The following is a 15,657-nucleotide window of genomic DNA, read 5'->3' as shown; positions in this document are numbered from 1 at the left end:
TGGAAATATGGTCGAAGTAAGATATCTCAAGTTCAGCACCCAAAAATTGGGGAACTCAAAATCAGCAGGATTTTCTGAAAATTTAGGCCTATATAATACTGATAATATAGCTAATGTTTTTATGCAAAAATATTTTTGCAATTTACAGTCTATTTCATTAAGGTATACCTTGTTAAAGTCTGCATTATCCAAGGAATTTAGGAAATGCCTGTTTGAATACTCTTTGCATGCATTATTAATTTAACAGCTTACAAAAGCTACAAAAGCAAGTATTTGAAGTAATACAATTCTATTCAGTCCTTCACTCATCCACTCTGTCCAGTTATTGCACAGGACCAAGATCAAGATATATGTTAATGATGAATATTATGAGAGTTATTATTAGACTTGCCCCCACTTGTGGCAGGACTATGATGAAAGCTTTAACTCCATTTGCTTTGGGAGATTTAATTCACAGAATAAGTTATGAAACAGTACAAAACTGATTATTTTTCTTTTTTCAGAAAAAAATTTCAGTGTTGAATTTTCAATTTTTTTTAACTAACTCTAATATGTTACAGCACCTAAAAATGTATTATAAGTCTAGATTACAGCCAAACAGACCTTATCCATATCCCAAAGAATGCAAAGAGAGGGTGACAAAATAATAGGGTGCAGACATGGGAGGCAGAACAAGGATTACAGCAAAAAGTTGTTACTCAGCAAAAGGTATGTGCACAGCAAGGTGTGGCATGAATGTCTGTTCAACTCCATTCTTATAAACATCATCTTAGAAGGGTGTGTCATGGAGGAATCTTAAAGAAGACAGAATAGCAGTCTGACAGATCACCTCAGGAAAGGCGTTTCAAGCACATCTCTTAGAGTGGATAGTTCAAAAGATCAATAGGTGCATAAAAAAGGTATTTCAACATGTAGCTCCATCAATGAGCTCATATATGGAGTTAATATAAAAAAGGTTTTCCACAAACATTGTTGAATTCTAATCAAATCATATTCAGATTTCAAAATGGAGTGGGACATTGTTTATTAACATAACTGTGGATATGTCTACACTGCAGCTGGGAGCGGGCGTCCCAGCACAAGTAGACAGATATGCGCTAGCTGTGCTCGAGTTAGCACGCTCAACATAGTAGTGTAGCTGGAGGTAGCATGGGTGGCAGCTTGAGCTGCCATCCAAGCACAAACCTGCCTGGACCCCTGGCATACTTTGACAGCAAGCCCAAGCCGCTGCCCATGTTACACCCAGCCACACAGCTATTTGGAGCATGCTAGCTCAAGCAGAGCTAGTGCATATGTCTAGCCGTGCATTGCAGTGTACATTTACCATGTGAGACAGTTGTCTTAAACCTCCTGTCCCAGTACTAAGACTGGTAAGTCTTCACAATTAGTACTGCTCACATACAAACTTTGTGCATCTGGAACAAGAAAAAAAATGAATGCAAAGTCTACTGTAAGCAGCTCACAAAACTTATTTCACAGTTAGTTTCTCCTCCCCTCATTTTTAAATCCAGTTTTCTTCTTTTACCCAAAAAGCCTGGGATCCATGTCTGCCAGAGCATAATACTTCTGTGGAAAATAGGTAAGGAAAATATTTTAAAATACCCTCAATGCCCTATGCCTACTTACGTCTTCATAGAGTAACTCTTCAGAAAATGCTCCTGACCTCCCTGGGGAATTGTCTACCCACCTAACTTTAACTAAAGTGAAGCAAAACCTGTTTAGACAAGCCATGAGAGAATCAGAGAACTATGATTTATTCAGGCCCACTTTCTGTTTATCAAGCATTATGGTCTACCAATCCAGAAACAGAAACAACAACATGTGACTTAGGTGACCAAAAAGAAAGCGCATTCATGCTTTGATATTCTCACAGCGAAGCATTCACAAGCAAGCCTCAGACTGAAATATATTTGAAAAATCCTGCTCTTGAATTCTTTATGCAAAGCCACAAATGGCAGGAACCCTTGGAAACATCCTCTGAATATTTTTCAGTCATGAACAAATTCATGCAAGTTGAGATTGGTTCAAGAATAGTTTGTGCATATACAGGAAAGGGAATTTGGGTGTATACATTACTGAATACTTCAAATGGCTCTAGTTATTGGTACGGACCATTTTATTTGTCCCAAACCTACTTAGAACAGTAAATCAACAGCTGCCTAAGCAGGCTGTTCTGTCAAGGGAGGGTTGCACATTTAAGAAAAATACAATTTGTAACCCATATAAAAAGTTTATCATAGGGCATACAGAGGAACACTTTAAAAAACGTATAAATAAAAAATAATAGTTGATCTGTTTTCTCATTATCCAAAGGCATTAGTACATAAAGCAGATTATGGCCCTACAAAATTTCATGTTACAATGAAAATATTTTTGAGCAACAGTTAAAAAAACAAAAAACAAAAATATCTTTAAAAAAAATTGCAGATCTATTTTGAAGCCAGCCAACAATGTAAAAATGCCTGAAATGATTTGAGCCAAACCTGATAAGGCTGGGATACTGCACTCAAAGTTATAGCCTGGAGCAAATGTTTATAGCCAAGCTATAACCCCATAAAAAATTGGAGTTGATAATGGAAATGCTGACAGACTTTTAACTATAATGGTGCTAGTGTACACTGCTGTAAATAAATAAATAAATTCTAGTTAATATTCCATTTTTATTGGATTTTTCATAAATAACTCAAGCTGTACACACTTTTTGGTATTGATTTTGCATAATACACTCTACAGGTTGATAAAAAAAAAATCTACAAGAAATTACTATGGCCTCTAGTTTAATTTAACCTTATTCACTATCAAAAACCTCATTGGAAACACTGCACGTTTGACATTAAATATAAGCCACCAGAAAACCCAAGCCAGATTTCTTCGATCTCCACATCCAAGCCATCAACTTCACTTTGCTCTTTGTCATTTTTATACTAAACAGTCACTCAGAGCAGATGGCTGAAAGTACAGGGATTATAAGTAGCTCTAATAAATGTTAAAGAATACCCAGAAAAAATTTGCTTTATGCCATCTTAAAAAAAAAAAAACTTGCTGGAAAATACCCTTTATTTTTTTTCCCTAACCAATACAGTACTTCAAACTGGGATTTCTATCAATTAAGTCCCTCAAAGAGTTGACCAAGCAACATAAAACAATCTGCATATTCCAGCAGATCTGATTAAAGCACAAATTTGCTTTAGGAAAGTAGGCCTTTAATATAGGCAGTTTGGGCTATGGGAAAGGCACTTGGTTCTAGTAAATGAAAAACTCAGGCTAAGACAATCACTGTCAAATAGTCCTAGGGCTGAACTGCACAGAGGACTCAATGACTTGGCCTTTAGACTAACTTTGGAATCATAAGACTGTTGATAACAGTCTCTCCTCTAGTTGGGAGGTAATCTATCCATGGAGTAAAATTCTGTCACAAAAACCTACAACATATGAGCCCAAGATAGCTGGATCCCAGTGACCTTGCTGGAAGTGACAACATGCACACAAAAACATTGATTTTAGGAATGTTATTTACCTATAGCCACCAATATGATCTGCTAACATTTGTCATTTAAATATGTGCTCTGCTTACCTTCCTTTTCCACTCGGAAGACAAAAGTCCTATGAGCTGTGACAACTTCAAATTTATTTTCCCCATGGACTCTGACTGTAACTATCGCTGAGAGCAGGATTATTCCCTTAGAGTAAACTTCCTATATCAAAAACAATAAAAATAGTTAATACGACTTCATAAAATTGTAGGTAGTTCTACTCAGATGTATGCCATTATGCCTGTAAAGTTCACATATTAATTCAGTCTATTGCATTATTGATAAGTCATATTGATTACCAAAGTACTTCTGCCCCCTCAGAATTTGCTACATAACACCAGTTTCACCCTTATGTAGCTATCCACAGTTGCCCCTTTCTCAGAAGGAGTCTGACTCCATGCAGGTACATTATCCAATATAGAGTAAAACCACATTTTATAAACTCCAATTACATGAAACTCTGTATTCCAAAATGCCACTGTCAGCCTGACAGTAGACAACTGTAATTTACCCTAGTTTTACCACAGTCTTGGGTATCTCTAGGACTTCAGGAAACATCAGCTACACAGATAAACTTGACTCATTGAACAGTGTCAGGGAAGAACCAAGTCAACTTTTTCCCCCAGACATCATAACACCAGGAAGGTATTTTCCACATAGTTGGTCAGTGAGAACAGGAGATGCATAGATTTTACCTTTAGCCTGGGATTGGAATGGAGACAGAGATAGAAGGGACCATACAGCAGAACAGTAACAAAAGAATTAAGAACTAGGGAACCTCCCTCTAGGCTCAGATGTTCTCTTCTCCCTAACATGGCAAAATGTCTGGGAGTCCTAATACTTCTAATTTGGTGGGGGTGGCGGTCTCTGGCTCCAAAACAGTGTTTGGGACAAGAAGGCCCAAAATAGAGGTGGGGTGATGGAGAAAGCCTACCAGAGTTTAGCACGACTTTAGTTTTTTTGTTTGCTTTTTTTAAACAAAAAGGTCAAGCCATCCCTTACACCAATGGGATCACACATCACAGGTATTCAAGTTCCAGTGAGAGAGAGAGCGCGTGCATATGCAGGAAAATCAGATAGGATAGTAGTGTATAGAAAAGGGGTGGGCAAACTTTTTGGCCCGAGGGACACATCTGGGAATAGAAATTGTATGGTGGGCCATGAATGCTCACAAAATTGGGGTTGGGGTGCGGGAGAGGGTGAGGGCTCTGGTTGGGGGTGTGGGCTTTGGGTGTGGCCAGAAATGAGGGGGGGGGGGGAGGGAGGGGGGCTCGGGGCTGGGGGAGTGGGCTGCAGGGGGGAGGGCTCCAGCTGGGGGTGCGGGCTGGGTTGGGGTTGGAGATGAGGGGGTTGGGGTGCAGGAGGGTACTCTGGCCTGTGATCGAGGGGTTCAGAGGGCGGGAGAGGGGTCAGGGCTGAGGCAGGGGGTTGGGGTGTGGGGAGAGGCTCAGGGGTGCAGGCTCTGGGCAGTGCTTACCTCAAGTGGCTCCTGGTAGTAGCGGCATGTCCCTTCTCCGTTGGAGTGCTGGAGGGGGCCAATGAAGCGCATAGGAGCCAGAAGGGAGCCATGCCGCGGCTTCCGGGAGCTGTGTGGAGGAGCCCCCGACCCTGCTCCCCGGGTGCAGTGCTGGAGCGGGGCCATGTGGCTGCTTCCGCGAGCCACGTGGAGCGGCCCCTGACCCTGCTCCCTGGATGGAGCGGGGCAAGCCCCAGACCCTGCTCCCCAGCAGGAGCTTGAGGGCTGGCTTAAAACGGCTGGTGGGCCGGATGTGGCCCATAGTTTGCCCTCCCCGATCTAGAATGCACTTTTAAAAAACTGCTTGGCTTCAGAGCTTGGGTTTTTCCAGCCCCTCTATGCTTGGGTCAATCTGCCTTCTGATTAGAACCCAAATATGCTACTGGGATTTAGCAAGTGAGAAAGCAACATATTTCTGACTGGAAAGGGTTCAATCAGTTTCCCACAAAAAAATTCTAGTTACAATAATTTTCCACCTAGATCTTTTTATAATAAAATTATCCTCTGTGTCTGCACTCAATGTATCATTTTTAAGGTTAAAAGCTGAGCGCCCACTAGATATATTTTCTATTTATTCACTGTATTACTGATCTATGTAAATACATCCTACATGTCTCACGTTTTTCCCTTTTAAATACATATATATTCAATGAAGGCTGTTCGGACAATTGCAATATATCAAAAATATAATGATGCAATAAAAATGATGCATTTTATTTCAAGCAATCACTTCTACAATTATGTGAAGAACTACTGTTTTGGTAATTTAATCTTAGTGTGTCAGCACAATGAAATAAAGGATTACACACAGAGAACCATATCATTAAGGGTATATTTTCTTTGAAAAGGGATTTTAACACAGTAGCTATTCATTTGTCAGAAAAAATTGGGTGCCACATTAAAATTTTTTTTACAGTTCACAAAATAGAATCATAAGGTAACAAATTCCAATAGCAGATGCCCTAACGGCACTCAGATATAATTATGTTCTGGTGTTTGCAGGCATCTACTGGCTATGTTAGGTACTGTAGCAGCATTACTCTATCAGATTGCTAATATGACCAACAACTATTCTTATTTCATAGTATTTGCTAAAAAATAACTTTTCTTTGTACTCTGTTTCTCTCCTCTCCCCGACAGGTAACACATTTTGGACATTGGGATCAAGAAACACAAATGCATTTTGACGAAATTGAAAATATACACCCCTTCAGGGCAGAGAACAGACCTGGTAAATTTTAATGAAGGTCAAATTTTAGGAACTTCTGAGCAACTTGGAACAGGAATTTATAAATGGAAAGACTTTGGTAACTCTAGTTACCAGAACTGGTGCTGTAGCTATGACTAGCTACACAGCTGCTGTAAGACTATGTGTTTTTTACTGGCAGATTAGAGATGGCACTTCTATTCCTATTGACTTTGGGACTGAAAGTTCTTGTACTTGGTCTAAATACAAGAAAAGACAGGCTGATGATGGAAAGAGTTCTGCAATTAGAAATTGCTAAAATGTTACATTTCCTCTTACCACTGTAGCTCATGGTTAAAACCATCCCCTCCAACTAGCCATTAAATAACATAAAATAAAAATGTTCATCCCATCCTTTATGTTCAAGTTAGTTATTTTGTTGGTAATCTTAGATGCGTGTTATCTAAGCCGTCCTACATGGGAGACTCTCTCCCCCATGTGCCATGCTGGCAGTATTGCAATCAACAATGACTCTCATACTACAGCTCCCTCAAAATAAAAAAATAAAGAAGCAGGGAAGTGGCAGAATGTTCTCCATCAGGGGCCTTCTACTTTGGAAAGTTTCCCCTCCTTTATCTAAAAGAGTCCAGGTTTTTTGACAGATGGGGCATACTACAAGGAGTATCTATTTACTCAGACTTTAGGGTATATCTACACTGCATTGTAAACCCAGATTCAGGTTTGAGCCCAAACCCCGCTACCGTCCACACATGTCTGATTCAGCTCAGCAAGCACTCAAGACTAAGGACTTAAGCCCCTGCTGGGAGGTGGGTCTGAGTCCAAGGCCTGCTGAGACTTGCGTCCCAGCCCTATCACTTTGTAGCAAGGGCATAGCTCAAGCCTCCGAACCAAATCAAAAGGTCTGGCTAGTGCAGCATTTGCATGACTGAGGGCAAGTCTTCACTACGGGGGGGGGGGGGTCGATTTAAGATACGCAAATTAAGCTACGCGGATAGCGAAGCTGAATTCGGCGTATCGGAGCCGACTTACCCCGCTGTGAGGACGGCAGCAAAATCGACCTCCGCAGCTCCCCGTCGACAGCGCTTACTCCTACCTCCGCTGGTGGAGTAAGCGCGTCGATTCGGGGATCGATTGTCGCATCCCGACGAGACGCGATAATTCGATCCCCGAGAGATCGATTTCTACCTGCCGATTCAGGCGGATAGTGTAGACCTAGCCAAAGACACCCAGGCCCAGCAATTGTAAACCCAAGTTTACAATGCAGAGTGGACACTAGGGGTATGTCTACACTACGGGATTAATCCGAATTTAGATAATTCGAATTTGGGAAACAGGTTGTATAAATTCGATTGTGCGCGGCCACACTAAGCACATTAATTCGGTTTTTAACCACATTAATTCGGTGGTGTGCGGCCACACTACCCCATTAATTTTAACCACATTAATTCGGTGGTGGCGGCCACACTAACCCTAATTCGAATTAACAAAATCGATTTTGGCTCTACTCCGCTCGTCGAGGTGGAGTACAGAAATCGATTTAAAGCGCCCTTTAATTCGAACTAAATGGCTCTGTTGTGTGGACGGGTGAAGGGTTAATTCGAATTAACGCTGCTAAATCCGAATTAATCCCGTAGTGTAGACCAGGCCAAAAGCATGGGCTTGGACACCCCAAGTCCAGAAGCACAGGTCACACAGATCCAGGTTTACAATGCCCTTAGGAAGGAGGGCACAGGAAGGGATCCCAAAGGACAGCATTGGGAGCAGAGACACTTATGAAGGCCTAGTTGTGTTGGGGCTGTTGTTGAGGTTGACTACTACTTTCAGTTTATTGTTTTTTTGTATTTTATGTCGAAGGCACTGGAGTGCCATGCAGCTGTCTTACTATATACTTTTATAAATTAACAATCTTTTGATCTATTGAGTTGCATAGCAGAAATATACATATGCTGGACAATATACAAATGCTGCTGAAATCTATCACTCCAGATATTTATATGGACCTCACTACATAATTTCAGAGTGCCTCACAATCTGTATTGGATTTTATCATCACAACACCCTGCGAGTTTGGGAAATATAATCCCCACTTTTAAATATGGGGAACTGAACACAGAGTAGATAAAGAAGCGGCTTGCCCAAGGAAGTCTCTGACTGAACCAGGAACTGACCCCATAACTTTAGAATCCCAGTCCAGTACCCTATGCACTAAACCATTCTTTTTATGCACACTTACATAGGTCTTACACTGTTATGTTTCCCCAGGCCTTTATCCTTTGTTGGCATAACCAGCCCTTTTTTCACCTCAAGACATTTGGAACATACAGCTACTAAGTGTTTGCAGGTAGAGATGGACAAATGTGAGCAGCAGAAGCACAACCAATAGCAAACTAAAATCCTACAGATGCTTCTTTTCTCTCTGCCACAAGTTACTCAGAACATCCTTCTCACTTATGACTCCCGTGGCTTAGATGTGATACAAGATTATATCACGCAGAGCACCTGAACTGCACTTACCACCTCCACCCCCACGGCCACCCTCAGTTGAAATAGACTACCACAGTTGAAAGGTAAACATGCACACTCACATGGTCATGACATTGAATTTAGACTTGTTATACTTGGGTTTTATCTATTCACCTCAATTTGAGGCAGCAGAAAGAGCAAATGACTAACTTTAATACAGTCTCACCCAATACAGGAAGAATATCCCAAAATTAAAGTTACTGCAGACTGCCTCAGCTGAAAGCTCACCTTCACTCTTTCACTAGAAGATCAACGCATTTAACAAAAACGAATGGGGTGTTTTTAAATCTCTAAGGAAGTTCAAGTAATTGCTGTTACATTAACTATTACATCTGTGACGAAGTGGGACTGTTCTTAATGTTTCCTCTGAATACTGTGTGGGTGCCTCAGTTTCCCCTATGCATTTCTTAAGTCTCTAGGTGGTGGGATAAAGGCCAGTATGCATAAATGGCCAGCACTTGTCTCCTAGCAACAAATGGCTGGGGGCCTTCCCCCTGCAAGGGGTTAGCTAAAGGGGAACAAAGATCAGGTGACCTCCTGGCCCGGGAAAGAGACAAAGGCCAGAAAGGAGGGGCTTGAGGGGTTTTTCAGTTGGGAGCTGGCTGGGGACGGGAAGTGAGTGCAGACAGGGTTGTCTGGCTCGCTGGGCCCCAGAATGGACCTGGCGGAGGGGTACTGTTCTCTGTACCTACAAGTTCTCTTTTAGACCGTGTTCCTGTCATCTAATAAAGCTCTGTTTTACTGGCTGGCTAAGAGTCACGTCTGACTGCGAAGTGGGGGGTGCAGAACCCTCTGGCTTCCCCAGGACCCCACCTGGGCGGACTCGCTGTGGGAAGCGCATGGAGGGGCATATGCTGAATGCTCCAAGGTCAGACCCAGGAAGGTAAATCCGAGTGAGCTTCTTGCCCTGAAGACAGTCTGCTCCAAGGGAAAGGAGGCTCCCCAAAGTCCTGACTGGCTTTGTGGGGAGCAGTTCCAGAGCATCACCCGGGGACTCTGTGACAACATCTGAGAGGAAGAGACCCTCTGGTATAGCACGAGAAGCTCCTACACAAAGAGACTGAAAGTCCACAATGGACTGAGGGAATTGAGCTTGCTTATCTGGCTTTTAGATAGGGAAACGCAAACCGTGTTGGAGGGTGGGTAGACACAATGACTGTTGGAACAATGACAAGTTCTGAGTATGTACCAGCTGATAGGAAAGTGAAAAGTAAAGCTTTAGCACTGTGCAAAATCAACACAACTTAACATCCAGCTGCATTCTGTACATATTGTAAATACAATGAAACTGGAATAGTTTATCAATCATTTGTCAATAGCTACTTCTTATGCACAGGAAATAAACGTCTAGTATTAAAAATATTCTTTTCTGATGAGGACAATTTCCGAGCCATTCAGAAACCTTTCTAAATAAGCAATCAAATGAGAAAGATTCAGCTATTTCCTTCCCCACCAGAAGTACTCATATTAATATCACAACCGGTCAGAAGTTCTCAGATGGAATGGTTTTCTGTCAGAGAGGGCAGATTCATCAAAATCTAGCCTTTTTGTGGAGGTGGTTTGATTGTGATTTAGGTCTGACAGAACCCAGACACAGCTCTGACAGAACCTTCCCTGGTTCCCTGACAGCTTGCCTGGCCGGATCCTAAGCAGCCAGCCTGGAGAACTGCTGGGGGCCCCGGCTTCCAGGCTCCTGGCTCTTTGGCAGCCCAAACTCTGAAAGCAATGTCTGAGCCAGGAGCCAGTTCTCCCAGCTCTCCTTCAGCTCAGTAGGCAGAATTTTGTTTCAAAACTATCAAAACAAACCATTTTGACTTTTCAATAATAAATAATAATAATCTGCATTCTGTTTTGCATATAATTTTTATATTTTTTGTTTTCATTCCAAATCAGAATGAAATCAGATTCTAAAATCATACACGAAACGAATTTATCATTTTCAATACAGCTGTAATTAATATGTCCCAGCTCCTCAGACTTTTGAAATGATAACCTTACCATACCAACATTTTTGCTTTACTATAATTTAGGTTTTGTGGAATTGTAGTTCCTTACGTCAAAAACAGACAGCACATTGAGACAAAAAAACATGCAGATTTGGTTGTTGAAAAGCAGCCTCAGATTGCATTTTCCTTTTATAAAACTCTCTCCGCTTAACCACACTCAGTTAAGGATGTAACCACACAGGATGTTGCTCTCACCACACTAGCTTGCTCAAGCCTGTGTACGTATAAGAAATGAGCAGCATCAGTGGCTCAGTGAAGAACAGTATCAAGGTCAATGACTGCTTGCAGGAAATTGGACATTTTTCTTCATATATTATATTCGGGTATGCGAGAAAGAAAAATGTGTACTTATTAAAAGAGAACCACTCTACTGGTTTGATATTGCTGAACAAGGTCAGAGAAAAGTGGTTCAGAAAACTCGGTAAGACCCTGCTGCTTAGAAGGACTGAGTATAAGTGTGTGGGGGTGTCAAACATACAACTCTCTCACTCCCCCCAACCCCTTTAGTTTTCTTTTTAACTTATTTGCCATTTGGCAAACTTCTCCTTCTCACTCCTTCACCTTCTGCAAGTTCTCAATTAAAGTGAAGCAGATAAGGCAATTTAGCATATGTAGTGTTCCAAGATAAAATACAGAAATATTTTTAAACTTCTCAGCATCTACGCAGCGTTAGTATACCTCTGTGAATGCTGTTTGTAGTTAAAAGCTGCCAAGGACTAGCAGTAGCTACATAAAACTGGTTAGGTCGGCACCTCACAATATGGATTTGCTTATTATTAATTTGTGTTAGTATTTGTGAAAAACAGTATGAAACTAGACATTTAAAATACAGAAAACATTCTCTGTCAGAGTAGAACCTGATTTCTGAAGATATTGCACAGAGGAACACACTGAACACTTGTCTTCACTGCAGCGTTGGTTCCAGGTATAACTCGTGTGTTTCCCTAAACCCAACACCCGTCAAAAATCTCTAGCTCAAGTTAAGTGGTGCTTTAAACTTGAGCAAGCTGCCCTGTCAGGGGTATGGGTTAAAGCTCAAGTGCTCTGGACCGAGAAATTCAGCTACTCTGTGCAGCTAACAACATTCACGCTGTGTTTCTTGAATGTTGTTTTGCAGTGTGACTGTTCTCAACCGAGCTATGTTAACTTGGGAGGTGTTAGTTTGAGTTATCCACACTCTAGTTAACACCACCATGAAAAGAAGACTCTATATATACACAAACTCTTTAGATCATTTTTAAAATAAAGGAATAACTATTAAAAGTGACTTGTGGGCTTACAGGCAATAAAACACTGCATTTTATCACTGTTATCCTCAGCCTGCAGTTAAATCTCAAAACAAAACCCTACAAGAAACACTACACACATAATTTTTTCCCTGGTGAGAGGTTAAAACACACATGACAGATTTTAGTCATGCTGCTCAATACACTACTGGAAGGAACCCGGATACTACAGTACAGAGGGGCATTGCTGGCACCTGATGGCATATATCACATTAGTAGATGGGCAGGTCAGGAAGTGAGGAAACAGACTGACAGAGCGAGATGGGTACCCAGAAGTCACCTACTACAGAACAGGCCTAACAAGGAACATAACAGAACACCACTGGCCATCACGTACAGCCCCAAGCTAAAACCTCTCCAGCACATCATCAACGATCTACAACCTATTCTGGAAAATGATCCCTCACTCTCATAGACCTTGGGAGGCAGGTCTCGCTTACAGACAGCCCCCCAATCTGAAGCAAATACTCACCAGCAACTACACACCACACCACAGAAACACTAACTCAGGAACCAATCCCTGTAACAAACCCCGTTGCCTATTCTGTCCCCATATCTACTCTAGTGACACTATCAGAGGACCCAACCACATCAGCCTCACCATCAGGGGCTCATTCACCTGCACATCTTCTAATGTGATATATGCCATCATGTGCCAGCAATGCTCCTCTGCCATGTACATTGGCCAAACCGGACAGTCTTTACGTAAAAGAATAAATGGACACAAATCAGACATCAGGAATGGTAACATACAAAAGCCAGTAGGAGAACACTTCAATCTCCCTGAACATTCAACAACAGATTTAAAAGTAGCCATCCTGCAACAAAAAAACGTCAAAAACAGACTTCAAAGAGAAACTGCAGAGCTACAATTCATTTGCAAATTTAACACCATTAATTTGGGCTTGATTAGGGACTGGGAGTGGCTGGCTCACTACAAAAGCAATTTTCCCTCTTTTGGTATTGACACCTCCTCATCAATTATTGGGAGTGGACTACATCCACCCTGACTGAATTGGCTTTGTTAACACTGGTTCTCCACTTTTGAGGTAACTCCCTTCTCTTCACATGGCAGTATAATAATGCCTGCATCTGTAATTCTCACTCCATGCATCTGAAGAAGTGAGTTTTTTACCCATGAAAGCTTATACCCAAATAAATCTGTTAGTCTTTAAGGTGCCACCGGACTCCTCATTGTCAAGATATTTCGTGTAGTTAGAGATCTGCAGGCTCTGCAATTATCTGCATAAGTATGACTATGTCACGTGGCCAATTCACATATGTTCCAGCAAAAACATGCTCCCCTAATCCAAGGGTGAGAAGAAGAGGGGGCTAAAAAGAGATGTTAAGTCAGGCTTTTATAGGCTCCTTATTGTCTTCCTCAAAACACATTCGCACCTATGCTGGGGTTTATGAGGGATCCTCAGAAGGCATCCTTATGACTGGCTTCTCCCATTCCTGCACCAAATGTAGTAAGGGCTGAGGTGGCAGGGAGGCTCTCATCCCAAGCATTTATCTTCAGTTATCTTTTTAATTGTTTTACCTAGTACAGATGTATGGCTCAATAATCGATAATAAAGTCAGTTTTAGCACCTTTTCTCTTCAACACATTAGTTACAATGGTGACCATGCTTCAGTCAAATGCTGAATTCTCTATATTGTTAGTGGCTTTACTTTGTTCGTCAGCTCCTGCCCTTGAGTGAATGCCATCTAGGACTAGTGATTCACTGCCATTTGAATCTTGAAATTATTCTATCACTTTCTCCATCCCCCTGATCATGCCTTACTTTTACATCGAGTGTAAGAGAGTAATCTTGGGTAGGCCTTCTCCCTTACCCTCAGTTAATTTACATGGTGAAGATTCATGAAAAGAAATCATTCAGCTTTTGTCTAATCTCCTTATCCCCTTCAGTGTAGTCCTTATGCCCTGGTAGTATATCAGACCATTCTGTGCTATACATTTCTCATTTGTTCTTAAGGATCTAAATAATCATAATATAAAACCCCTACAGGAGTTTTGATTATTGGTCTCCACCATAGCTTTCAGAAAAGTCACAGTCTTTGCAAAGAGAGATGGCCTTGGTCACTGGTGTTTTGTTTTAGCCAGGCACTCCTATTGTTTCTTTGCCAGAAAATGCTCTCGATGTTTCAAATAAACTCATATCCATACACTCTCAGCCCCAACACACACACACACACACACACACAAATGTGTGTCTTGATCTGGAGTTTAGTTCAGTTCATTTTCTTCTACTTAAAAGAAGATCAGGATCTTGTGAACCATAGGGCAAGAGGTAGTCCTCTTGTGGGTGAATACTGCTTGAGAGATAGGAAGCAAAGAACAAGAATAAATGGCCAACTTTCGGCAACAAAATATCTAGGTACCCAGGGGATGAGTCCTGGAACTGATAGTGTTCAATATATTTAGCAGTGATCTGGAAGAGTAGTAGAGTGAAACGTTACATAAAACTCCTATATAACCAATTTTCATCAAGGAACAAGAAGTCTTTTGATGAAAACCTGATGCAACTAATTTAAAATGGGTAAAAAGTTATTTTGTACAACATATATCAAAAGATAACTTACCTATGGAATTTACAGTTGCCAAGACAAATAGTTTAATAAGATTTTTCAACACAAGACAACACACACACACACACAGGACAGTAGTGGGAGTAACAAGAGCTGCTTCATTTACACTAACTGTGGCAAAAGTTTAGTAGCCATCAATTCTCAGGTTTGGAAGTATAAGCCAATAGCCAGTGGGCGTCAGGAAGAAATTCTTTCCACTCCCCAACTGCATAGCACTATACAGCTTAGAATATTGTTGGCTTTATATACAAGCCAATTCAGATAAAAGCTAGTCAGTCTTGTCCAATATGGAGATTCCCAGAAGAAAGTTAAAATCAGGAACAGAAACCACACACTGATTAATGAAAAAAAGATGTGTGCCAAATTCAATCCCTTTTTCAAGCTTATCAGTGCTTATCCATCATGCTCAGCTTGCCATGACAAGCCAGGACAAAAGTCACTACCATCGGCTAAATAGAATTTGATCCCTGCAGTATGGTTTGCATGATCTTGTTCAGTTTTTCAGATATTCTGCAGTACACATGTCTTCTACAAAAAAAGCAAAAGTTCTGAGAATACCTCTCTGGAAAGGTCAGGAAGGGGATCAGAAAAAAAGAAATATTAGCTGAAGATCCCAATAGTATCTTGAAACATTTAATATAGTGTCACATCCTAATATTTTGCAAGTGAAAATACTATTTAGAAACAAGTTATAAACAAATACTAATTTATATTTATTTTTGAATTCTTTTATGTTACAGTAAGCATAGCTCATCTGCACTTTACCTTTCCAGTTAAATGGTAGGAGACCAAAACATACTTATTTAAATACACACACACACACACACACACACAAAAAGATGCTTACCTTATCATTATTGTAATAAGAAATACTGTCTCCATCAAACTTAACCCAGCGCTTCTGAAACATACGTTTTCTGTAAATTAAAAATGAAATTTTTTTAAATGATTATAAAAAAAAAAGGTAGTACCACATTGAAAAGTTCCCAGTGGA

At 41.0% G+C, this 15,657-nt stretch overlaps 1 protein-coding gene across 1 annotated transcript in view; it reads right to left on the bottom strand.

Moving 5' to 3' along the window:
* Nucleotides 1-15,657, bottom strand: part of ARAP2 (ArfGAP with RhoGAP domain, ankyrin repeat and PH domain 2) — a 195,639-nt gene that overhangs the window by 142,754 nt on the left and 37,228 nt on the right. The window contains exons 6-7 of the mRNA XM_026648167.1: nucleotides 15,511-15,580; nucleotides 3,575-3,695 (exon numbers count right to left, since the gene is read on the bottom strand). Of these exons, the coding sequence (XP_026503952.1) occupies nucleotides 3,575-3,695; nucleotides 15,511-15,580 (191 nt within the window). The remainder of the gene's footprint in view (nucleotides 1-3,574; nucleotides 3,696-15,510; nucleotides 15,581-15,657) is intronic.

Source organism: Terrapene carolina, unplaced genomic scaffold (assembly GCF_002925995.2).
Source record: "Terrapene carolina triunguis isolate 2854851 unplaced genomic scaffold, T_m_triunguis-2.0 Scaffold66, whole genome shotgun sequence".
In the NCBI taxonomy this organism is placed as follows: domain Eukaryota; kingdom Metazoa; phylum Chordata; order Testudines; family Emydidae; genus Terrapene; species Terrapene triunguis.
Note: the sequence above shows the minus strand (reverse complement) of the source record. Positions and strands in the feature narration are given on the sequence as shown.